At 41.6% G+C, this 26,975-nt stretch overlaps 1 protein-coding gene across 5 annotated transcripts in view; it reads left to right on the top strand.

Moving 5' to 3' along the window:
• gbe1b (glucan (1,4-alpha-), branching enzyme 1b) overlaps nucleotides 1–26,975 on the top strand; it is a 599,646-nt gene that overhangs the window by 21,253 nt on the left and 551,418 nt on the right. For all 5 annotated transcript variants that reach the window (XM_078560420.1, XM_078560417.1, XM_078560416.1 and 2 more), the window contains exon 2: nucleotides 22,229–22,398. In XM_078560420.1, coding sequence (XP_078416546.1) covers nucleotides 22,229–22,398 — 170 coding nt within the window. The remainder of the gene's footprint in view (nucleotides 1–22,228; nucleotides 22,399–26,975) is intronic.

Genomic DNA, 26,975 nt, shown 5'->3' with positions numbered 1-26,975 from the left:
TTTTGCACATTGCTGGGTAGTGACAATGTTGTAGATGTACTGGAGCAGCTTAGCTCGGGGTTACTTCTGGAGCACAAGTCTTCAGTACTACTGCTGGACTGCTGTCAGGGCCCATAGTGCTTGTAGTATCCAGCACCATCAGCTGTTTCTTGATATCACATGGGGTGTGAATTGGCTGAAGACTAGCATCAAAGATGCTGGGGACCTTGGGAAGAGGCGGAAATGGATCATTCACTCTGCACTTCTGGCTGAAGATGGTTACAAGTGCTTCAGCCTTGTCTTTTACACTGATGTGATGGGCTCCCACATCATTGAGGATTGGGGTATTGAGGATTGGGGTATTTGTAGAGCCTCTTCCTCCAGCTAGTTGTTTAATTGTTCACCACCATTCATGACTGGATGTGGCAGGACTGCAGAGCTTAGATCTGAATCATTGGTTGTGGGACTGCTTAGCTCTATCTATTGCATCCTGCTTTTGCTGTTAGGCATGCAAGTAGCCCCATATTGTAGCTTCACCAGGTTGACATCTCATTTTTAGGTATGCCTGGCGCTGCTCCTGGCATGCCCTCCTGTACTCTTCATCGATTAGTATCGCAGTTTGTGTTTTGTTACAGCCTTGTCACTGGAATGTCAGGCAAAGCAGTTAGTAGATACTTTACTAGAATAAAAGCAAAAAACTGCGGATGCTGGAAATCCAAAACAATATGACTCTTCCACAGTTCTTTTGAAGAGTCATTCGGACTCGAAGTGTTAACTGTGTTCCTCTCCGCAGATGCTGTCAGACCTGCTGAGTTTTTCCAGGTATTTTTATTTTTGTAGTAGATACTTTACTGCTGACTACCGTCTCTGCTTTAACTATATAATATGCCAAGCGTTCTTGGCTGCGATGCAATAGGCTTTTTTTCTTGCGATGCCGATAACTTCCAGGCAACCCCACAGCACATCCAGGAGTGGAAGTGACCTATTTTAAGTTATTGCAAATAAGTTGGGATCTACTAAATGGCTTATAGCTGTGACTGTGGGTAGAAGTGGAGGGTTTCCTGAAAACTGACCTAGGTGAGTGCATCTGGTGTGCAATACAAATCCTGCTTGCATTGTTTATAGCTGCTTCAGACATTGCTTTAAACTTTCCATCATTATACACAGTGGTTGTTATCAGATACTGCTCCTGACGCAACAGGCTTGCAGTAAATGCATTGTTCTTCAATACAAAACAACAGGTGAATTTTTATTTGTTGTTACTGGCTACAGGGCTGCAGTAATGCATACTAATATGTTGTGTTTGCTTGAACTGTGAAAAACATGCAATTACAGATTCCTTTTTTAAAAATTTAGGCTGTGGCTAATGAGAACCTATTGAGCAACAACTTGCATTTATATAGCACCTATAACATAGTAAAACATCCCAAGGTGCTTTGCAGGAGCATAATCAAACAGAATTTGACACTGTCCCACGTAAGGGGTTAGTAGGACAGGGGGCCAAAGGTATGATTGAAGAGTCAGGGTTTCAAAGAGTGTTATGAAGGAGGAAAGAGAAGGAATTCCAAAACTCATAGCATAGGCTGTTAATGCCATGGATGCCCATGGTGGAGCATAGAAAATGGGGAGCACTCAAAAGGCCAGAATTGGAGGAGCTCAGTGATCACGGAGCATTGTAATCTCCTTCAACCCTTACAGAGAGAAGGAGGTTTTTTTTTATTCATTCATGGGATGTGGGTGTCGCTGGCTAGGCCAGCATCTATTGCCCATCCTTAATTGCCCTTGAGAAGGTGGTGGTGAGTTGCCTCCTTGAACCGCTGCAGTGCTGTTGGTATACCCACAGTGCTGTTAGGAAGGGAGTTCCAGGATTTTGACCCAGCAATAGTGAAGGAACGGCGATATATTTCCAAGTCAGGATGGCGAGTGTCTTCGAGGGGATATTGCAGGTGGCGGTGTTCCCATGTGTCTGTTGCCCTTGTCCTTCAAGGTGTTGTTGGAGCCGCATTCCTCAGATACTGAAATAGTCCATGTCCAAATGCAGCAAGACCTGGACAATATCCAGGCTTGGGCTGACAAGTGGCAAGTAACATTTGCGCCACACAAGTGCCAGGCAATGGCCATCTCCAACAAGTGAATCTAACCATCGCCCCTTGATATTCAATGGCGTTACCATCGCTGAATCCCCCGCGATCAACATCCGGGGGCTACTATTGATCAGAAACTGAACTGGACGAGCCATATAAATACTGTGGCTGCAAAAGCAGGTCAGAGGTTAGGAATCCTGCGACGAGTAACTTCCTCCTGACTCCCCAAAGCATGTCCACAGTCTACAAGGCACAAGTCAGGAGTGTGAAGGAATACTCTCCACTTGCCTGGATGAGTGCAGCTCCAACAACACTCAAGAAGCTTGTCGCCGTCCAGGACAAAGCAGCCCACTTGATCGGCACCCCATCCACAAACATTCACTCCCTCCATCATCGATGCACAGTAGCAGCAGTGTGTACCATCTACAAGATGCACTGCAGGAATTCACCAAGGCTCCTTAGACAGCACCTTCCAAACCCACGACCACTACCATCTAGAAGGACAAGGGCAGCAGATATATGGGAACGCCACCACCTGGAAGTTCCCCTCCAAGTCACTCACCATTCTGACTTGGAAATATATCGCCGTACCTTCACTGTCGCTGGGTCAAAATCCTGGAACTCCCTTCCTAACAAGTCTGTGGGTGTACTTACATCACATGGACTGCAGCGGTTCAAGGCAGTGGCTCACCACCTCCTTCTCAAGGGCAATTAGGGACGAGCAATAAATGCTGGCCTAGCCAGTGACGCCCACACCCCTTGAATGAATTTTAAAAAAAAAATCATCCAGGCAAGTGCAAAGTATTCCATCACACTCCTGACGCCTTGTAGATGTTGGACAGGCTTTGGGGAGTCAGGAGATGAGTTACTTGCTGCAGGGTTCCTAGCTTCTGACCTGCTCTCGTAGCCACAGTGTTGATATGGCTAGTCCAGTTCAGTTTCTGGTATTGTAATCAATGCAAGATACAAGGCCATGGAGGGATTTGTACACAAGGATGAGAATTTTAAAATCGAAGCATTGTTTAACCAGAAGGCAATGCAGCACAGACATGATGGGGCGACGAGGACTTGGTGTGTGAACAGTTTCAAATGAACTGATGTTTATGGAGGGTGGGAAGGTGGCTTGGAGAGCTTTGGAATAGTCACATTGGGGTGGTGGTTGGCAGGGGCTTTAATAGATGCATGGATGAGGATTTCAGAAGCAGAAGAGTTGAAGCCGAGGAGAAGATTTATGTTCAGAGGTGGTAATAGGCAGTCTTGGTGATGGAGGCGATAAGTGGAGCTAAGTTAGAAGCTCATCTCGATGAATTAGGATGTTGAGGTTGTAAATGGTTTGGTTGATTCTCAGACAAGTGATCAGGGAGAGGCATAGGCTCAAAGTATAAGAGGTTTCAGGTCTGTTATTGGTGGTCGTGGATTGATATGATGTATTCATAAGTACCATAAGCAAAATTAAAACATTGGCACACACACAATAGATAAGCCAAATTAAAATACTTCAGTTATGTCTGTTTCAATCACGACGTAGATTTTACTTGTTTGAGTAGTGCAATCGATAGGTACGCTGAAAACAGAATAATACTGGAGAGGGGTTGTGGGAATAAACTAGAAGATGATGCAGGATAGTTCTAGCTTTGGAAATGCATGTTTTGTAGTGGTCGGCATTTAAGTGATTTGAAATTGCATCCCTGCTGAATGGTATCTCAAGAAAATGATAATGCGTGAAGTGGTATTTTACATTACTTTCAAAGCAATAAATCATGATACTTGTATAATAACTGATTTAATACCCAGTGCTTAAAAAAACTGTCTTCAGTGAAATGCTGCATCATCCATTTCCATTTTGAAATGCTTGTAGAAAATGAGTCCATGGTAAGGTTGTACTTAGTCATAAACATAGAGGTCTACGTCACAGAAAAGGCCCTTCGGCCCATCGAGTCTGCGCCGGTCAAACATGTAGCTAACTATTCTAAACCCGTTTTCCAGCACTAGGCCCATAGCCTTGTATGCCACGGCATCGCAAGTGCACATTCAAATATTTCTTAAGTGTTATGAGGGTTTCTGCCTCTACCACCCTGTCAGGCAGCGAGTTCCAGATTCCCACCACCCTCTGGATGAAAATAATTCTTCCCCACATCCCCTCTAAACCTCCTGCCCCTTACCTTAAATCTATGCCCCTGGTTATTTAGCCCTCCACCAAGGGGAAAAGTTCCTTCCTGTCTACCCTATCTATGCCCCTCATAATTTTATACACGTCAATCATGTCCCCCCTCAATCTCCTCTGCTCCAGGGAAAATAACCCCAGTCTATCTAATCTCTCCTCATAACTAAAACTCTCCAGCCCAGGCAACATCCTGGTAAATCTCCTCTCCACTCTCTGTAGTGCAATTACATCCTTCCTATAATGCGGATTCCAGAACTGCACACAATACTCTAGCTGTGGCCTAACCAGGGTTTTATACAGTTCCAGCATAACCTCCCTGCTGTTATATTCTGTGCCTCGGCTAATGAAGGCAAATAGCCTCTATGCCTTCTTAACCACCTTACCTACCTGTCCCTCTACCTTAAGGGTACTTTGGTCCTCGGTACTTCCCAAGGTCCTATCATTCATTGTGTATTCCCGTGCCTTGTTTGTCCTGCCCAAGTGCATAACCTCACATTTATCCGGATTAAGTTCCTTACTTGCAGCAAGATTCTGGACAACCAGCATTGCATTCACCTTCTGTAAAGAGCTGGTCATGTGTTGGGCTTGTGCTGAAATTAAAAGTCTTCAGGAAGTCAAGTTGAGAATTCCAGGCAGCTTAAAAACAGAACGGTTTACATCACTGCAGTGATTATAAAACAGTTGAAATATTAACAAATTCCAGTTAATCTGTTCAGCTCAAAACTGTAATGCAGGGTGCCCAATGTGTGCTTTTAATGTTAGGAACTCCTATCCTTTCTGACCTTAGGCTGTTGCTTTTCTGTGTAAGGCTTCTGATCCTTTCCACAGCAGTAGGAGCCAGCTGTGGCTCAGTGGGTATCGCTCTCACTTCTGAGTCTGAAGGTTGTAGGTTCAGGTCCCCATTTCGGATTCTAGAGCACTAATCTAGGATACCACTCCCTCAGTGCAATACTGGTTTGGATGAGGCACTGTCTGTTCCTTGATGTGATAGTAAGTGGTCTTTGTGATGGAGACAGTATGGTGTCGGAAGCTTAGCTCAAAGTCAAATAGAATTTAAACTCAAAATTATTAAAATGTTACATTTTGTGACTATTTTCTTGAGGTGAGTGAAATGTTACTTTTGCCTTTGCCTTAGCAATGGTGAGAAAATGTCTTCATGGGGTCTGGCAATCACTTTGTTGCATAAGAATTAGGAGCAGGAGTAGGCAGTTTGACTCCATGAGCCTGATCAGGTCGCATATATCGCAACTCACCTTTTCACACTATCCACATATCTCTTAATTCCCTTTGTCCGAAAATCCATTGACCTCTGTTTTACAGTACTAAATGACTGATCCACAGTTCTTTGTAGTAGAGATTTCAATGATTCACAATCCTTTGAGTGAAGAAATTCCTTCTCATCTCAGTCCTAAATGTCAGGCCTCTTATTCTGAGACTCTGACTCTGTGTTCTGGAATCCCCAGCTAGGAGAAACATTTTCACAGCACTGTCTGGTTAAGGTTATAAATAATTTTGTGTTTTAATTTTTTTACAATATTTTAACTAAGCAGAAGTCCACTGTCCCCAGAAGAATACTTGACAATATGAACCTAGTGTTTGTAGAGCCTTATATAAATGGACTATTTTTCAAATGTTTTAGTAAATATTTTATTCTCGCATTGGCAGAATTGCATATCGATTTCTTTATATCTCATCCTCTTCTTCTCAATCATCTACACTTGGGGCCTATTGACTTTGTATGTAATATATTCCTATTGTCAATTGAGCCATGAAGATTAGTTGCAAATGGATATTTTCTTTCCTCAATCGCTTCTACCCCCCCCAAAAGGTTGATAAACTACTGCCTTATTGCGTAAATAATGAAATGGATGATCAGGAGTGAACTTTTACATAAAATTTACAGCACACAAACAGGTCATTCAGCCCAGTGGGTCTGTGCTGGTACTTATGTTCCACGTGAGCCTCCTCTCACCCATCTTCATCTCATTTTATGAACAGATCCTTCTATTCCTTTCACCCTCATCTGTTTAACTAGCTTCCCCATAAATGCATCCATGCTATTAGTGTCAACCACTCACTGGTACTGAGTTTCACTCTGTGTGTAAAGAGATTTCTCCTGAATACCTTATTGTATTTATTACTAACTATCTTATATTTATGACCAGTGTTCCAGCCAGGTTGCGTGGAGGCAAGGCTGTGTGGCAGCCTGGAAAATTCTGGAGCATGTACTATGTGCATGGAACCAGGCAAATAAACAAAGGGACCATGTGCTTAAAAAAAACTCTCCATGTGCAACAACTAAACATAAAGGGAACATTGTTTATGACCTCTAATTCTGGACTGGGTGACTTTTTCTCCCTATCTAACTTATTGAAGCACCTTCATACTTTAAAGACCACCTATTACCCCTCAGCCTCTTCGAGTGAAAAAAGCTCAGCATCTATCCAAACTTAAATATGAAAAGAAATTGAATGGATGCAGAGGGGGACTAGACTGGGGTAGAAACCCAACAATCTGGTGTATGTTAACTTCTAATCTTCAGTGTGAAAAGTCTCAGATTTAAACTTAAAGCAGTGGGATGTAAGGGAAGATTATAAGTAAATAGTTAAAAGGTAGGAGTTAGCAAGTTCTGTTAGCTTCTCTGTTCCACCTTCTCTTGTGCTTCCCCATTCCACCATTCTAGCTCTCCCCTGTCTCTCTTCCTCCCGCCTTCCTTCCCAGCGCTCCCCAAGCCTGCCCCCTCTCTTGAGCCCTTCCCCACCTTGGGCTTTCCCGCTGCCCCCTGGACTCCCTCATTTTCCCTGATATGTGTTCTGATTTGTAGCTGGTGGAGTCAGATACCTTATTTCCTAAACTGCTATTAAGTACTTTTTGTTTGGGTAAGTAATCAGTGTTGATGTGTTCGAGGGGACAGAATAGCACTAACTGTAATTACCTGTGGCCAGCATGTAATTTTAACCTGCGCCTTGCGGAATTCCAGGGAGAGATAATACAATAAGACTGAGTAAAATTGGCCTGATGTTTTCTTTTCCTCCCCCACCGTTTCTGTCCGATACTTCCACAATCTGCATTTTACCACTGACATTTTATCAAATGCCAGTGAATGATTAATGGAACAACTGGCCTTATGACGTTGGCAAACTGTTTGATTTAAATTGCCAACTTGTGATTCTCTGACCTGCAGTGGGTGTCTATCCTTACGTTTTCAGTATATAAGTTCAGAACTGAGTCATTGAACTTGTATTTTCCTTTTCTCAACATAACTAATGGAAGGAATCGAACGATCTTCCACCTGTGGGGCATATTTTTTTCTTGCGCATGTACACAGTGCAATTTTAATTTGTTTCTGCTGCTGTAGCTGTACTTTTCAGTGAGGAGGTCTTGTGGCATGTTGCACCTCAGCTGATACTGATATCCACATCATGCCTGTATGCAGGCTCTTGTTGCATGCTCTGCTCATTATTCGTAAGGTCACTTTGTAACAGTGAAGTGACCTTTTGGAGTTTATTTTCTCTTGTGTAACTCTGCTGTGTGAACTGTCGTGCCCTAGGACAGATCTGTTGAATTTCAAATTGAGATTTTAAGTAGCGTTGTGTGACTATTCCTTTTCCAACTCATTTATTTTCTGGATATATCTCATCAGTAATCTGTGATCAAATATTAGTTGAGGTAAACCTGGGGAAATGGCCCTCGATATTCTTTCTGGATTTAAAAAAACTTCATAGCATTGTAAAGTCTCCAAGTCACGGCTCACAAGTGCTCTTGGTAATCATTTTATTAGAGATTTATTTCGGATGTACACCAAAGCCAGTGCACATTTTGATGAGTGTTTGTTGGGGGGAGGAGGGGGGGGCGGAATGTATTGGTAAGGTTTCAGGGCTTGTTTGTGTGCCTGGGGCAAAATAGCTTCCAGAAGCAATTTGTTTCATGAGCCAATGACCAAAGAAAAAGCAATGGTGTTTTCAAACATACGAACATATGAATGATCTGATTATGGCCCCAACTCCTCATTCATGCCTATCCCCATACCCTTTACTCCCCTGTCAATCAAGAATAATCTAACTCAACCTTAAAAAATATCCAATGACCCTGCCTCCATCACTCTCTGGGGAAGAAAGTTCCAAAGACTCACGATCCTCTGAGAGAAAAAAACCTTACCTCATCTCCATCTTAAATGGGGGCCCCTCATTTTTAAACGATGTCCCCTAGTTGTAGTCTCTTCCATAAGGAGAAACATCCTTTCAGCATCCACCTTGTCAAGTCCCCTCAGGATCTTTTATGTTTCAGTAAGATCACCTCTCATTCTTCTAAACTCCAATGGATACAGGTGGCCCAACCTGTCAAACCTTAGCTCACAGGATAATTCCCTCATCTCAGGAATCAGTTGCGTGAACCTTCTCTGAACTGCTTCTAGGAAGGCATATGGCATGCTTGCCTTCATTGGCAGGGGTTTTGAGTATAAAAGCTGGGAAGTCATGCTGCAGCTGTATAGAACCTTGGTTAGGCCACACTTGGAATATTGCGTGCAATTCTGGTCAGAAGTTTACAAAATTATGAGTGGTATGGACAGAGTAGATAGTCAGAAGCTTTTTCCCAGGGTGGAAGAGTCAATTACTAGGGGACATATATTTAAGGTGAGAGGAGAAAACTATAGAGGAGATGTGCGGGGCAAGTTTTTTACGCAGAGGGTAGTGAGTGTCTGGAATTCACTGCCAGAGGAGGTGGAAGCAGGTACGATAGTGGTGTTTAAGAGGCAACTTGACAAATACATGAACAGGATGGGAATAGAGGGATACGGACCCCGGAAGTGCAAAATGTTTTAGTTGATGGGCAATATGATCGGCGCAGGCTTGGAGGGCCGAAGGGCCTGTTCCTGTGCTGTACTTTTCTTTGTTCTTTGTAATGCAATTATTTCCTTTCTTAATTAATAAGGAGACCAAAACTGTACACAGTGTTCTAGTTGTGGTTCAGCAATGCCCGATACAATTGTAGCAAAGTATCCCTACTTTTATATTCCATTCCCCTTGCAGTAAACACCAATGCCTCCCTAATCACTTGCTGTACCTGCATACTAACTTTTTGTGATTCAAATAGTCGCTTGGTGATACAGAACTTGAGTATTGCTGAAAAAAGAGACATGTTGTCGAAGCTTTTTGTCTTGCATTCATTAGGACAGATTTGCAAGAATACCAATTCTAAAGGGAACAACAATTTATAACACTTGAGAAGGGAGTACTGATTGGTTGGCAAGTGGACTCTGGTAGAATTGTTGCCATGGAGAATCCTCCAGGGAACTGGTTCATCCCCCATGGCATTGCCTTGACCAATCCGAGTCAACCTGCCTGGTTTGAATTTAAGCAAAAACTTGGCAGTTAACTGTTCCCTCGTGCATTGTCCATGGCAATGCCTCTGCTAATCAGAGTCCACTTGCCAACCAATCAGCACTCTCTAGCAGTATAAATTGTTGTTTTCTTTAGAATTGGTCTTCTTGCAAATTTCCTGATGAGTGCAAGACAAAAAGCTTCGACAACATGTCTCTTTGTGATTCATGTACCAGGACACCCAGATCCCTCTCTACCTCAGAGTCTCAGAGCTCTGCAACCTCTCCCCATTTAAATAGTATGCTGTTTTTTAAAAAAAATTCTTCCTCCTCGTATTGGTCCTGTTGACTGTTATCCACTTGCTCTGTGTATGAGTCGGGAGAGTGCTTCTGTTCTGATTGAAGCATTGGGAATTTTTATTTTCTTCCATTGGGCTCAAAGTCCGCTGGCAATGTCCAGAGACTGAAAGAAGTTTTTAAAATTCATAGAGAAGACAAGGCTATGAAATGGACATCGTAGTCTCAATTTAGAGCTCCATAAATAGTCAAAAGTGACAATATTATTCATCTCCAGCTTTAAGGTATTTCAGTAGAGTTTCAAAAACATTACTGACTGGGCTTAATACCCAAATTTTTAAAAGTCAGCTCGTTGGCGCACATTTTCTTTCAAGTTGAAATACCTGTGATTGCACGATTCAGAAAGTCCTTGCTAAGAGCAATCAAGACTCTGCAAATGAAGGCAGTACTGAAATAGCCTCAGCCTCAATTGATATCTTCTGGCAGAGCATTTCTTAAGAAATGTAAACTTAGGTAAGGCAATGTTTTCCTCTCATTGCAATCTCTGAGATCTCTCAGCAATGGTGTTGACTAAATCTTCAAGGAAATTCCATATTGTGTATTCTTTGGGCCTTCGTGGCACCCAACAGGACAGTTTCGTGATGGTGCAGCCTGATTGTGATTGAAGGCATCCAAATCCTGCTAAGCTGACTTCATTGTATAGAAGGAAAGAATGAGCTCTTGTTTATATAATATCTTTCTCAGGAAATCCCAATGTGCTTTACAGAGAATTACATGGAATTTATAGCACAGAATCAAGAAAATTTATTGAATTATAGAATGGCTGCAGCACAGGAGGAGGCCATTTGGCCCGTTGTGTGCATGCTGGCCCTCTGCAGAGCAATTCACCTAGGATCACTCCACCACCTTTTCCCTGTAGCCCTGTACATTTTCCTTTTCAGAAAATGATCCAGTTATCTTTTGAATCCCTTGATTGAACCTGACTCCACTATATACTCAGTGCATTCCAGATCCTAATCACTCGCTGTGTGAAAAGTTTTTCCTCATGTCTCATTGCTTCTTTTGCCAATTTACCGTAAATTTGTGCCCTCTGGTTCTCAATTCTTCTGCCAAAGGGAACAGTATCTCCCTGTCCAGACCCCTCATGATTTTGAATACCTCTATTAAATTCCCTCTCTCCTCCAAGGAGGACAGTGCCAACCTCTCTATCTATGTAATAGAAGTCCTTCATCCCTGGAACCGCTCTTGTGAATCATTTCTGCATCGTCTCTAATGCCTTCATCCTTCCTAACATGTAATGCCCAGAGCTGGACACAATACTCCAGTTGGGGCTGAACCATTGTTTTACTCGGGGTTTAACATAACCTTCTTGCATTTATTCTCTATGCCCCTACTTATAAAACCCAGGATTCTGCATGCTTTATTAACCACACTCTCAACCTGTCCTGCCACCTTCAATGACTGTGCATGTATACAGTTGGATCTGATTGGATCATATGCTCCCTTACGAGGCTGTGCCCACTCCTTGGCATTCAACTCTTATCAGAAAGACTTGCATTTATGTAGCATCTTTCACGACCGTAAGACATCCTCAAGCTCTTTACAGCCAATGAAGTACTTGTTGGTTGTGGTTACTGTTGTAATATTGGAAATGCAGCAGCTAATTTGCAATGTGATAATGACTAGATAATCTTCTTTAGTGAAGCTGGTTGAGGTATAAATGTTGGTTAAGATACTGGGGAAGAACTCCCTGGCTCTTCTTTAAAATGGTGCCATGGGACCTTTTATGTCCACCTGAGAGAGCAGGCAGAACCTTGGTTTAACGTCTCATCCAAAAGACAGCATCATGGACGATACAGCATGCCCTGAGGACTGCACTAGAGGGTCAGCCTGGATTGTGGGCTCATTTCTAGAGTGGCACTTGAACCCATGACTTTCTGACTAAGTGGTGAGTGTGCTCCACACTGAGTTATGGTTGACATGTAATGTGCTGCCAGACTAACAGCGCTGACTTGCCAGAAAGTACCAAGCTATAATTTTGCTTGGGGTGCATTATACTTCTACTGAGGGTTATGGGGGAGTGGGGTGATGGTGGCTAGGGGATCTATCAGGGACATCTGCTTTGTCAGATACGACCAATGAATGTGGTTGAGGATTGTGAATTTGTCTTTTTCCTTTCCCCTCTATGCCACGTCGTCTGGCAGAGTTTGGTAATTATGGGGAAATAGCTTGTGAAGTTCACTTTGTGATGCAGTGCAACGATACTAATAACAAAAACCAACTTGCATTTATATAGCATCTTTAACACAGTAAAACGTCCCAAGGCACTCCACAAGAGCGTTATCAAACAAAACACTCTGCGCTTCAGTGCTCCCCTGATACTGTGCATTGAATTTTCTGGCATTTCAGTACTGGAACAGTATGTAGTTATTTTGGTTTCCCAGTTTAATTAAAAAAAAATCATGCAGGTTTGTTTGATCCCTGATGTCTTACCTAAATTGCTAAGGGCCTCATTAATCTAAACAGCTGCAATTTCCTCCATTTCGGAAAAGAAATACTGCTGTTTTCTGTTTGTGAATTCAGTTTATCTGGTATCTTGTTAATTTAAGTGAATCTCTGTAGACATAAATGAAAGGATGTTTGCATCTGTCAGGCACACATTTGTTTTCCTGATCAGATCATGAGAAACCTGGCAAACTGTTACAGTTTGTGTGACTATCCCTAATTGTCTTTCCAGATGTGATCAGTTTTCAAAACCTCACTTCACAAGAATTAAAAGGTTAAAGGCTATGAATTTAGTGTTGTACTTCTGAATTCTGATAAATGGTGAAACAAAGGACTATGTGATATGAGGCTAACCTTGTGTACACCAAACTTTAAAGATGAAGAACTTACTAACTGAAAGTGGCATGAAAAAATAAAACGTTAAATTCATTTTTGTCAGTAAACAGGGATTGGTTTCTCCAAGGGAAAAGGCTAGTATGTGATCATTCTTTTTCTGATGGTTAATTAACCCATGAGTTGAATTTGTTTTATATTTGTACTGTTTGGTATTAACCAGTCTTGTGTTAACTATGTGTCAGCCATCACTCAATTAGTTCTACTCTAAGCTCTGAACTGGAAGGTCATAAGTACAAAGCCCAATCCAGAGGCTTGAGCACAAAATTTAGGCTGATGCTCCTACAGAGTATTGAGAGTCCTGCACTATCTGAGGTGCAATCTTTCAGGACCTTCCAAGTGGGTGTAAAAGATCCCATGATGTTTTGGGTTCTCCTTGATATCCTGGCCAAAATTTATCCCTCAATCAACATCACTGAGAACGGATTTTCTGGTCATGTGTTTCAAGAGTTAGGATAACCGTTGGCAGGAATTGCTTGGTGGCTGCATGTGAGGTCTCCATATCCAGGATTTCATGCCTGCTATGATGGTGTTGCTGTGATGTTAGTAGATACTGCTGGAGCTCTGTGTTTCTACCCTTGGTGTGACCATAGTACAGTGTGTGTCCAAAGCTGTGGTCAGCATGACAGGGCAAGGCACTGAACTTCGATGATGAGCTGTGCTGTTCACCTTGCCACTTGTGAGCTGTTGCTGGTACCTGCTGCTTACTGGAAAGGGCTTGTTGTCTAATCACCTCATGACCATCATTATTGAGAGCAGGTGGGTTTGAAGGTTTGTCCAAGGTGCTGATAGAAGTTTGAAACAAAGCCAATTTAGTGGTTGACCTAGTAATCCAGTAGCAGAGCCAGATGTTCTCAGTGCTCCACAGCATGGTTGCTGGTTGCCCAGCTAATCTGCCTCATTGAAACCTGGAGGAGTAGACTTATTGATGAGTACTGGAAACCCTTCCATTTTCTTCAGATAACTCTCCAAATGACTGTTTCAATGGGTAGGGTGCTCCTGGCTGTATAAGTGAAGGAAATTTTACCATGGTTGTGCACTGGTACACTGTCTCTTTCGATTAAGCTCTGCATACAAACATATGAATTTGCAGCAGGAGTAGGCTGTTTGACCTCTCAAGCCTGCTCTGCCATTTGATAAGATCATGGCTGATCTGACTGTGGCCGCAACTCTACTTTCTTGTCTACCCCCTATAGACTCCTTTGTCAGTCAAGAATCTATTTCACTCAGCCTTAAAAATATTTGATTACCCTGCTTCCACTGCTTTCTGGAGAAGAAAGCTCCACCAATCCTCTGAGAGAAAAAATTCTCCTCATCTCTGTATTAAATGGGAGACCCCTTATTTTTAAACTGTGTCTCCTAGTAGTAATCTCTTCCACGAGAGGGAAACATTCTTTCAACATCCATCTCGTCAAGTCCCCTCAGGATCTTATGTTTCAATAAAATCACTTCTCTTTCTTCTGAACTCCAATGGATACAGGCCCAATATTTCAACCTTTCCTCCTAGGCAACCCCTTCATCCCAGGAATCAGTCGAGTGAACTTCCTCTTCATTGTTTCTAATGCAATTATATCCTTTCTTAAATAAAGAGACCAAAGCTGTAGACTGTACTCTAGATGTGGTCTCAGCAATGCCCTGCAGCAAAACCTCCCAATTTTATTTTTCATTCCCTTTGCAATAAACACCAGCATTCTATTTGCCTTTCTAATCACTTGCTGTACCTTCATACTAATTTTTTGTGGTTCATGTACCAGGACACCCAGATCCCTCTGTAGCACTAAGTTCTGCAATCTCTCTGTTTGGGGTTCCTAAGCCTCGCCTCTGCCATCCTGAGCACAATCTCTCCAGCCTTAATTAAGCGAGGTGTATCTCTTGGGGAAATCAGAATTTTCACAAATCGAAAACTCTTGTCTTTATGGAATTTTAATTTGTTTGCTTTGGAGACTCCTGAACCACCCCACTTCCAGGAACCTCTTCCTTCCTCCGCTTTCATACTGGAAAGCCTCCCTTCCTGCCCCTGCCCCGGAACTATTCCCTCTCGTCCTCTCCTGCCCCTTGCTTCGTAAACCCTTTCTCTCTCTCTCTCCCTCCACTCACCACCCACTTCCCCACGTCCTCTGCATAATTCCTCTTTTCCTTCTCCCCCATTGCCAAGAAGCCTGTCTTTTGCTGCTTCCCTGATTTTTAAAGAGCCTTTTTTCAAAGAACGCTTTTGACTTGTTTCTCCTAACTCTACAATTACTGCCTGCTACCTGCATCTGTAATGCTCACTAAAGAATCTGCAATGTTTACAATGTTCAAGAGTTACATAAATCCAGTTGTTAAATGTGATTTCCATTTTCTGGTATAATGTATTGGTACCAATTATTTAAATAGCACATTAACAGTGCTGTGTGTAAGTCTCCTCCATACATTACCACAACCCACTGCATTTATGTCACTCATACAACCTTTTAAATTCCATGCCATCTTGCTCTAATGTGCTTTGTTCATGGGCTCCAAGGACAGTGCTATAGAGTCGATCTTTATTTGAATTTAAACAGCATTTTAAAAAAAAATCTGCCATTTGGGTAAGCACTCTTGATTGATCAGTAATGTGCTTGTCCTTGAAACTGGTTCTTTTCAATTTAGCTGTACTCTAGCTTTTTCATTATTTCACAAGTACTGTAAAGATTTTTTCCCAGCTGCAAGCCACACCACTGCTGCAATAATGTTACTGCAAGATATTTTCACCTGTAATTGTGCTTGATATGCCTTTCATATTTCTACATACGAGCATACTAATAAGGAGCAGGAGTAGGCCACACAGCCCCTTGAGCCAGCCCTGCCATTCAATAAGATCATGGCTGATCTGATTGTAACCTCAACCTCACATTCCCATCTATCCCGATAACCTTTCATTCCCTTGCTTATCAAGAATCTATCTACCTCTACCTTAAAAATATTCAAAGACTTTGCTTCCACCATCTTTTGAGGAAGAGAGTTCCAAAGACTCAAGCCGTTCAGAGAGAGAGAAAAAAAAAATTCCCATCTCTGTCTTAAATGGGAGATTGCTTATTTTTAAACAGCGTAGTGGACTCTGATCATGTACGGTACTCAACACTGTTTGAAGAAAATTAACATCCTGCTTTTTCTGAGCTTATTATGGAGTGCTTATTTTTATATGAGCCAGAGATGGAGTTGATGCCACTGTCTCTTTATCTACCTTCACATACCTTTGCATCACTATCGGGTGTGGGACTGGAACCTTAAGCTCATCCAAAATTTTGCTTCATGTATCCTAACTCGATCAAGTTTAACCATCACTGCTGTGGTCACTGATGTACATTGGCTTCTGATCTGGCATTGTCTCAATTTAAAAATTCTCATCTTTGTTTTCAAATCCCTCCATGACCCTGTCCCTTCCTACCTACAACCTCCTCCAGCCCTACAATGTCCCAAGATCTCTGCGCTCTTCCAATTGTGGCTTTGTGTGTGCCGCCCACTTCCATTGCCCCACCAGTGACAGCCGTGCCTTCAACTGCCAAGGCCCTAAGCTCTAGAATTCACTTTCTAAACCATTTCTCCTCCCTCTTTCCCCTTTTAAGATGCTTATAAAAACACCTACATCTTTGCCAAGCTTTTGGTCACCAGTTCTAATATCCCATTCTTTGGCTCAGTGCTAATTTTTGTTTTCAGTTCACACTCCTATGAGGCGCATTGCGATGCTTTACTATGTTAAAGGTACTATATAAATGTGAGTTGTCGAAGCCAGTTTTCTGCTGGGAATTCATGTAATTGTATTTCTGATTGACTTCTCATGTCTTTGCTTATGGAGAAAAATGAATGAGGAATTTTGGTTTGCAGTATTTTGCTGTGTTTGTTTACTTTTATATTGATTGGTACCGTCGACTTTTAATTCAAAGATGCTGAATTCAAAAGATTTTATTCCTTTTTGTGTACTAGCGTTGTTATTTATGTTACTTAATTCAAATTACTGGACAATTTAATCATTTTCAAAGCAAAAGCACCACTTTGAATTATCAACAGTAGACAGCAGGCCAGCACTTGGTAACTCAGGCTCTTGCTAATCTCACAAATCAGTACAGAGCATGAACGTAGCTCAGCATTCTGTGTGCTTTGTTAATTGGTGCTCGTCAGTGACTGAACATGGTTTGTGTTGAGTCTACTCTCACTCTCTGATCTCTTTCAGCTTTCACCTGATACCAGAGAATTATAGGATGTTGCAGCAAAGGAGGAGGCCATTCAGTCCATTGTGCCTGTGCTGGCTCTTTGAAAGAGCTATCTATTTAGTTCCAGTCCCCTGCTCTATACCCATAATTCTGCAAACGTTTCTCTTTCATGTGTAATTTGCTTATATATTTCAACATTAGGACATTTTTGTAACCTCAGTCTTTTAACTTGTAGTGATTTATAATCGCAGAATCATATTGCACAGAAGGTGATCATTCGGCTCATTGTGCCTGAATGACTTCCTTCTGTAATTTTAACGGATCTTCTGTTATGTTGCTCATACTGAGTCTGGGGATTTGATGTTTTGTAACCGCTGATTACTGTCACTGAACACGACAAATTCCGTTTTTATACATCTAAAAAACTGAGTTTTGAAATTACAAACAGACAATTCAGGAGTGAAATGGGTAAGAATTTTTTTGTACAACGGATAATAGAAACTTGAAACACTCCCATAAAAAGCTGTGGATGCTGGGGATCAATTGCAATTTTAAAGACTGATAGCGATAAACCTTTGGGTAAGATAATGAGGGATAAGGAGTCGCGATGTGTGAAAGGAATTGAAGTAGAAATCAGCAGTGATATAATTGAATGGCAGAGTATGCTTGAGGGGTAGAAAAGCCTGCTCCTCTTCCTCTGTTTCTAAATGGTATTCTGGGTTTTGATTTTTGAACTCAAATCAGTTGTTCTGTGGATCCTGTGATTTTTTGCTGTTCTAATATCCTGTCTGAGACTAAACAGATTGTTCACAACTTTGTCATATTTGACCCTGGGATGAGCTTCTCACCATACATCCTCTCTATCACGGATACCTCCCATTTCCCCCTCCGTAACATCACCCGACTACACCCCTGGACTTTGTTAACTCTAGACTTGACTATTTCAATGTACCCATTTCTGGTCTCTAGATTCTACCTTCCATAAACTTGAGGTCATCCAAAACTCTGCTGCTCATATTTTTACAAGCACCTGGTCCTATTCACAGTCACTCCCTGGGCTCGCTGACCTGCCTTGACTTCTGGTCAAGCAACGTCTTGATTTTAAATAAAAACAGTTAATGCTTGAAACACTCTGGTCAAGCAGCATTTGTGAGAGAAACAGTTAACATTTTAGGTTGATGATCCATCATCAGAATAGGGTTGTTGGTGCTGGGTGTTTCCAGCAATTTCTGTTTTTGTTTCAGATTTCCATCCTCTGCTTTTGCCTTGATTTTAAAATTCACATCCTTGTTTTCAATTCCATCCATGGCCTCTCCCTACTCTACCTCTTTAATCTGTCCCAGTCCCACAACCCTCCGATACAACTGTGCTCATTTGAATCTGGTCTCTTAAGCATCCTGATTTTAATCACTCCACCATTAGTAACCACACCTTCAGCTGCCTAGGCCTGAAACTCTGGAATTCCCTCTTTAAACTGCTCTGTTTTACTTTAAGACACTCCTTAAAGCCTAGTCTTTTGATCAACATTTTAACCATTTGCTCTAATATTGCCTTACGTGGCTCGGTGTCCAATTTTGTTCTATAATGCTCCTGAATAGTGCTTTGGTCCATTTTACACATTAAAGCCATGATATAAATATAAGTTGTCCATGTTTATGTCTGTAATTTTTATGGCCATATAATTTTTTAAAACCTTGAAAACACAATGAGGTAGTGAGAAAAGCACACATGTTGTTAGATATCTGGCATTTGCAACAATTTGGAGATGACCTCGGGGTTTGGCAGCACTGGTGCTTTCACTCATTCCTTTTTCATTTTGTGTATAAGGGCCTCACTGGCAATGCTATTGCCCACCCCTAATTCCCCTTGAGAAGGTGATGGTGAGTCACTTTCTTGAACCACTGTAGTCCATTTGTAGGTGTAGGTGCATCCACAGTGCTGTTGCGTAGGGGTTCCAGGATTTTGACCTAGCCATGATGAAGGATTGGTGACATAATTTCAAGTCAGGATTGTGTGTGACTTGGAGGGAAGCTTACAGGTGGTAGTATTCCCATGAATTCTCTGCCCTTGTTCTTGGTAGGAGGTCGCAGGTTTGGAAAGCGCTGTTGAGTTGCTGTAGAGCATCCTCTACATGGTACACTCTCCTGCCATGCTGTGCTGATGCTGGAGGGAGTGAACATTTAATTCTGGAAGGTTGAGACTTGGAGGTGATGGTTTTTCTGTGCATTTGTTGTGCTTGCCCGTCAAGGTAATGTACATCATGGCTTTGGGAGGTCTAATTGTGTCATTGCTTGAGATATTTTGCTAGGTTCAAAGTGCTAGCTGATATGTCTCCAATATTGAAGCATTTTGACACAACTATCTTTTAAAAAAAACTCAGTGGTAATGCAGCGTGAAGCCTAGACACTATTTTTATGAGCATGCAAAATAGGAGCAGAAGTAGGCCATTTGGCCCTTTGAGCCTGCTCCGCCATTCAATAAGATCATGGCTGATCAGTTTATGTTTCGAATTCCACATTCCCATCTGCCCCCAATAACCTTTGATTCCGTTGCCTAACAAGAATCTATCTACCTCAGCCTTAAAAATATTCAATGATCCCAGTTCCGCTGCCTACTGAGGCAGAGTTCCAAAGTCACACAACCCTCTGAGGGGAAAAAATTCTCCTCATCTCTGTCCTGTAAGGGCAGCCCCTAATTTTAAAACCATGCCCCCTTGTTCTGGAATCACCCACAAGAGGACACATCCTTTCCATGTCAACCTTGTCAAGATCATTCAAGATCTTATGTACTTCAATTAAGCTCACTCTTCTAAACTCCAGTGGAAACAAGCCCAGCCTGCCCAACCTATCCTCATAAGACAACCCACTTATTCCAGGTATCAATCTAGTAAACTGCCTCTGAACCACCTCCAGCATATTTACATCCTTCCTGTCAATCAGATAAAGACCCATTTATGCATACTGTTTTCTGCCAGCCAGCCAATCTTCTACACATGCTAATATGTTACCCCCTACACCATAAGCTTTTATTTTCTGCAATAACCTTTGATGTGGCACCTTATCAAATGCCTGCTGGAAATCAAGTGCAGTATGTCTACAGGTTTCCCTTCACCCACAGCGTATGTTACTCCTTCAAAGAACTCTAATAAATTGTTTAAACGTGGTTTCCCTTTTGCAAAACCATGCTGACTCTTCCCGATTACCGTGTGTTTTTCTAAGTGCCCAGCTATAATCTCTTTAATGATCGACTCTAACATCTTCCCCATGACAGACATCAAGCTAACTGGCTTACGTTTTCCTGTTTTCTGTCTCCCTCCCTCCATCCCTCCCTTGAATTATATTTGCTACTTTCCAGTCTGATGGAGTATTTCCAGAATCTAGGGAATTTGTGGAAAATTAACACCAACATATCTTCTACCTCATGAGCCATCTCTTTTAGACGCTAGGATGAAATCCATCAGGACCCGGAGACTTGTTAACCCGCAGCTCCATCAGTTTGCTCAGTACCACTTCCCTAGTGATTGTAATTTCACTGAGTTCCTCTCTCCCCTCCACCTTATAGCTATTATTGGCATGTTTTCTAAAGTGAATACAGAAGCAAAATATTTCTTAATTTCATCCGCCATTTCCTTATTATCTACTATTAACTCCCCATTGTCACTCTCTAGAGAACCAACTTTACCTATCTTTTCCTTTTTAAATACCTGTAGAAACTCTTGCTATCCATTTTTACATTTCTAGCTAGCTTCCTCTCATACTCCAATTTCTCTCTCCTGATTAACCTTTTAGTCAATCTCTGCCATTCTTTATATTCCGACAAAACATCTGTCTTGCCACTCATCTTTGCGCAGTTATACGTTTTCTCCTTAAGTTTGATGCTTTCCCTAACTACTTTAGCTAACTACGGATGGTGGGCCCTCCCTTTAGAATTTTTTTTGACACTTGTTTGCAAGCAATAGGGGAACTGAAATGTTTCTATACTCTTTTTGAAATTACACACAGTTTACACTGGCAGCTTTGATCTTAAGCAGAGAACATTTGTACACAGTTTGATAGTGTAAGAATGAATCTGCACAGGAAATACAGAATGACTGAGCAATTCTTTACATCATTAGTATGAAAGGGCAATCATAAAGAAAGACTTTCATTTCTTTAGTGTCATTCATGACCTGAGGGCCAAAGCACCATATAACCAGTGAAGTACTTTTGAAGCGTTGTCATTGTTGTCATAAAGCAAATGCAGCAGCTGATTTGCGCACAGCAAGACCTCTCAAAGACAGCACCTCTGTCAATGCAGCACTCCTTCAATGCACTGAAGTGTCAGCTGAAATTTTGTGCTCAATCTCTGGAGTGGTGCTTGAACCCACAACCAAAGACTGCTACCCACTGAGTCACGTCTGACACTTGCAATTAAAATTACAAGAACATTCTGAGGAAATGACTCTGACTTTGGGCAATAGCATGGCTTGGATTTAATAATGGCATCAGCTGACTATCATAATACAAATGGGTTCATTTAATTTTCATAAATTAGCATTTCCATGAGCCGTTATCCCAACACTCAATCTTTATTTTGCCACCACTACCATCAATCTTATTTTGATTCTGAATAATTTTTTGCTGATGGAGAGCACATTGTCTGGAGAGTGGCTACAACTAATAGTACTCAAAACGTGCTACAAGCCAGGGATTGGCGAGGTTGTATGGAGTCCTGGGAGATGAGATTGAATCTGGATCATTCCAAGCAACAAATTACAAGAACTGTGTGTTGGAACGGTTGCCTTGCAGCAGCATAGGTCTTGAATTTAAGCATCATTGGTGGCTGCCACTTGAAGTTAATTGCCTATTGAGCACTGAGTTCTGTCAATCCTGTATTGTACTTTCTCTATGAGGGATTAAATCCCTTTGGTGATAATGTTATGCTGGATACTTGGAGGGGAGGGAGTTCCCTGCGTCTGTGGAATATCTGACTGAAACTTAATTTTGCAAGCCTGCCTTTATGTTACAGATACTTTCCACCCAACTTTTTCTATTGAGCGTCTTTCTTTTTTTTTACCCCCTTTGTTTAAGAGACTGATTCCTTCCAATATTGCAGACCTCAGGCTCTGATTGATTTCCTTCACTTTCCCAGCCCACTGTACTTTGCCGTTCTTCGTGTGTGCATCTGGCACTTGAGTGTTTGGTGAACACGCTAGGATGAACCCAAACCCAATATCTGCAATTTTATACAGTTTTTGTCCTTTGTCGTTCTATCTACTGCCATTGCCATAACTTTCTCTGAAATCTTAATATATTTACTTTTTTCATCCCCAAAGGTATAATAAATTTGCAAGTTTGGCACGAAGTATTGAAGAGAATGAAGGAGGCCTTGACCAGTTTTCTCGTGGCTATGAGTCCTTTGGTGTTAACCGACAGCCTGACGGTGGAATTTATTGCAAGGAGTGGGCTCCAGGAGCAAAATCTGTGTCTCTCGTTGGAGATTTCAGTGAGTATTCACTGTCCATGCAAACCTTTTACTTGATCGCAACAATATAATATTCTTACAAATACTAAAATACTGCAGATGCTGGAAGTCTGAGATATAAGCTGAAAATGCTGGAAATACTCGATCCTCTTGTTGGTGAAATACGGAGTTTTTTAGATAGTGTGGTTTCTTAGGTTCAGAGGTTTTTATCCACAGATGACATATTTGTTTTGTTTGTGAGAAATGAAATTGGCTAACGCTACGTGATGTGATTGGATGTGGAGTAAAGGTGGGTATTGGAGTTGAAGTACAGATCAACCATGATCTGATCGAATGTTGGAACTGGCGAGCAGCTCAATGTCTTGTTCCTGCTCACTGCTGTTTTTTAAAACTGTTATGATACATTGAATGACAGGCTGTCAAAGATGGATTTGGGTGTACAGGATATTTAAAGGCAGGACCTCTGGTTGATAGGGCTGTTAAGAAAAACTGGAAAATACTTTGGGAATTCTAGTTTTTACGACGAGGTATCAAATATAAAAGCCAAGGATAATGATGAACTTACATAAAACCTTGAGACCTCTGTTTGAGTACTGTATTGCAGTTTTGGCCTATAAAAAGAATATTAATGTAACACAGATTTGCTAGGATGCTGCTTGTTATGAGGAGAATCAAATATGAAGAAAGATTTAGAAATATTGGGCTCTGTTTCACGAGAACAGTGCAGTTTATGGGCCGATGTAGTAATTTAAACAATTATGAATGGGTGGGAGATGGTAGCAGTTTGTTTTCGGTATCCGAGGAGTCTGGAAAGATTGGCCATAGATACAAGATCTATGTCTTTGTTACCTCTAAACTTGACTGTTCCAATTAATTCCTGGCTGGCTTCCAAAGCTCTGCTGCCCTTGTCCTGACTTGCACAAAGTCTCCTTCACCCACCACCCCTGTGCTCGCTAACCTATATTGGCTTCTGGTTATCAACACCTTGATTTTAAAATTTTCATCCTTGCTGTTAAATACCTCCACAGACTTGCCACTCCTTATCACTATAACCTCCTGTAGTTCTGCAACCCACTGAGATACCTGCACTGCATCAATTCTTTTTGATTCCTTCAATTCTTTGCTGCCTCTTGAGCAATCCCGGTATTAATCATCCCACCATTGGCATTTTTGCCTTTTGCTGCAATGTCCTAACATCCAGAATTCCCTCTCTATTCCTCTTCATTCCTCTATCTCTCCTCCTTTAAGATGCTTCTTAAACTTGCCTCTTTGACCAAGCTTTTGGTCATCCGCCCTGATAATTCCTTATGTGGCTCGCTGTAAAGTTTTGTTTGATGATTGTTCCTGTGAAGTATCTTTGGAATTTTAACTGCATTAAAGGCTCTATGTAACTACAAGTAGTTGCGAAAGATTTAGGACAGAAGGCGGGACAAACGCCTTCGCACACTGTTGTGAGACTGTGGGGCTCATTTCCAGAGTTAGTAGTTGAGGCAGAAATGATTGAACATTTAAGATTAGATTGACTAGCTGGATAATAGGATATTGGAACAGGGTGGGTGAACATGATTAGGACTATTGCTTGCATGGAGGGTAAATGCCAATTTAGACTTGCTGGGCTGAATGACCTGATTCCTTGTAACTTCTATGTTGTTGTTTGACTGATTTCTTTGAATACAAACAGACAAACATGATGGACAGAAAAAGATCAGCTGGCCCATCTTGAATTCTAACTGACATGAAGTCCATCTTGCCAGTCTTGTACATTTGTGAAGCTTTATGAATCAGGCCAAACAATTCCCTATCTGCAGTGTACCCCCAGTCTTCTGGGAGAGACAAAAAGAAACATTAGAAATCTAAAGCCAATTAGTCAGGAGAAATAATTGGAGAACTTCTTTCTGATTCTTGTAGGCAATCAAAATCAATCAACAATAGAGGAAAACGCATGCACTCTGAGAGCCGTAAATGAAAAATATGATTTTGAATTCTGGGTTTGTTGGGCAGGAATGATGGAATAGGATAAGTATAGCAGAGTTTTGAGGGAGTTAGACTTCATATCAGTTAGAATTCAAGATGGTGTTGAAGTGGGTTTTGGAGAGGCTAAGATAATGGTTGGGTAGGTATGTGGCGGGTGATTAAGGGACAATAAGGGGTGATGTCCAGGAGGAAATAAGTGGTTTTGATGCCTGATGGGGTTTGAAGCTTGGCCCAAGTGAGGTTGCATACTGTCTGATTTAGTTTTTGTAAATAACTGGTGGTGGCTCGTGGTAATGGTATGAAGTTTTGGTAGGAGCTTTCACTACTATTAGACTTAGTGTCATGTTTAAAAAGGGAAAGTGTTCTTTAAAATGTTACTTCCAATTGGTGCTATGGTATCAAGTAATTTGGGTGGTCTTTGTCTCTTTTTCCCATCCTACGCATCAAAAAATAACTCTAGTAATAAGTTTGGAACAATGTAAAAGTTCCATAAATTTATATTTAAGAGAAGAAAAATGTTCAGGAATAACCAGACCATCAAAGTTTTGAGTGTTATGACATGTAACATTTTGTTTGTAATCACTGAACTGCTCATGATAGATTGGAGGTATTTTGTTTCTTGAGCTGCTATCATTAATGTCCACTGCGAAACTGTTTGCCTCACACCTCTCCTATGGAATAACTAACATTCAGACTATTAGTTTAAGCACTTACAGATGGATATGTAGCAGTAAGTGCACATACTTCTTATTCCCCTTCCCTCTTCCACTGTTCATATACTTGAGTCCATAACGTACTAAGTTGCACCAATTCCCATTCACTTTTCACCCTGTACTCACTGACTTGCATTAGCTCCCAGTTTGGCAATACCTCGATTTTTAAAAAAAAAAAATTCCCATCCTGTGTTCACATTCTTTCATGACCTTGCCCATTCCTATTTCTAACCACCTCCAGCCCTAAACTGAGATCTCTTCTCATGCATTTCAGCCTCTTGAGCATCCCCAATTTTAATTGGCCATTGGCCTTCAGCTACCCTCTAAACCTCGTTACCTCTCTCCTTTTAAGAAGCAACTTAAAATCCAACTTCCGTGCCCGGTGGGCGCCGCGGGGACTGGGGTGTTTGGTTGACCCCTTTAATCACATTTTGGTTTAATGTTTGTAAGTTTCCTTTAAACTTTGTCCTTGGTTTTACAGCTGACCTGAATTAGGGGCTGTGCTTGATTTATCCCTTGTTATTGTTAATTTAGTTAATTGTTTTGACTCGAAAAGAGTTAAAATCCGACTGATTGATTAAACTTTAGGCCACCTGCCCCAATGCCACCTTCTTTGGCTTGATGTCAATTTCCTGTGAAGCTCCTGGAGATGCTTACTCCATTAAAGGTGTTATAAACTGCAATTTGTTGCTCAGGTAGGAATGTTGCATGTTCTGATGTATAGCAACTGCTGCCTACAGGAAGTTCAGACCCACCATCATAAGTTTGTTGAAATGATCGCAATTTGTTACCTCGGTGAGCAGATTTGAGGTACCTGACCCACGCTAATGCCAGTGATGATGTATGCTGCTGACTCTATGCTGTATGCATTTGTTTGATATTGTAAATCTGTAGGATTTAAAAAAAATTGACTTGAGTTATATTGATTTTAGTCTGTTGAAGAACTGATCTGACTTTGAGTGTGAGAACTGGTGGAATATCTCATTCTACTGAGCACTTAATTACATTAGTTTGATCTCTTAACCCCCTACCTCATCACTGAAAAACACTTCCCACTGTTAATCCAATAAAAGCACTTGGAGCCAGCTAAATGCTCCCTCCTCCACACTTCTTACTTGCATATGGCCCAGAGCAGTCAATAACGGGGTTGCTATTACTCTCCTGATGGTAAGTGGATTTAAAGGTTATGGACAGTCTGATTTAACTGTTGTATTTCAGTACTCATGCAAGAGAAGAAAGTAGAAAGTTCTCCCTCGCTCCATCCCCATTTTGCTACCTATTGTTTGATTAGATTTTCTCTTAAGACTTCTTCTAAGCAGTGGGAAACCAGGGGATTGGGAAGCCTACAAAGACCAACAGAGGACAACTAAAAAAGAAATAAGGAGGGAGAAGATTAAATATGAGGGTAAACTAGCCAGTAATATAAAAGAAGATTGCAAGAGTTTTTTTTAGATATATAAAGGGTAAGGGAGAGGCAAAAGTGGACATTGGGCCGCTGGAAAATGACGCTGGAGAAGTAGTAGTGGGGAACAAAGAAATGTCGGAGAAACTAAATAGGTGCATTGCGCCAGTATTCACAGTGGAAGACACGAGTAACATGCCCAAAGTTCAAGAGAGTCGGGGGGCAGAGGTGAGTATGGTGGCCATTACCAAGGAGAAGGTGCTAGGAAAACTGAAAGGTCTGAAGGTGGATAAATCACGTGGACCAGATGGATTACACCCCAGAGTTCTGAAGGAGATAGCTGAAGAGATAGTGGAGGCATTAGTGGTGATCTTTCAGGAATCGCTGGAGTCAGGGAGGGTCCCAGAGGACTGGAAAATCGCTAATGTAACCCCCCTGTTTAAGAAGGAAGTGAGGCAAAAGACGGGAAATTACAGGCCGATTAGCCTGACCTCGGTCGTTGGTGAGAT

This window comes from Cetorhinus maximus, chromosome 16 (assembly GCF_964194155.1).
Source record: "Cetorhinus maximus chromosome 16, sCetMax3.hap1.1, whole genome shotgun sequence".
NCBI classification, from domain to species: domain Eukaryota; kingdom Metazoa; phylum Chordata; class Chondrichthyes; order Lamniformes; family Cetorhinidae; genus Cetorhinus; species Cetorhinus maximus.
This window is presented reverse-complemented; position numbering and strand designations above follow the sequence as displayed.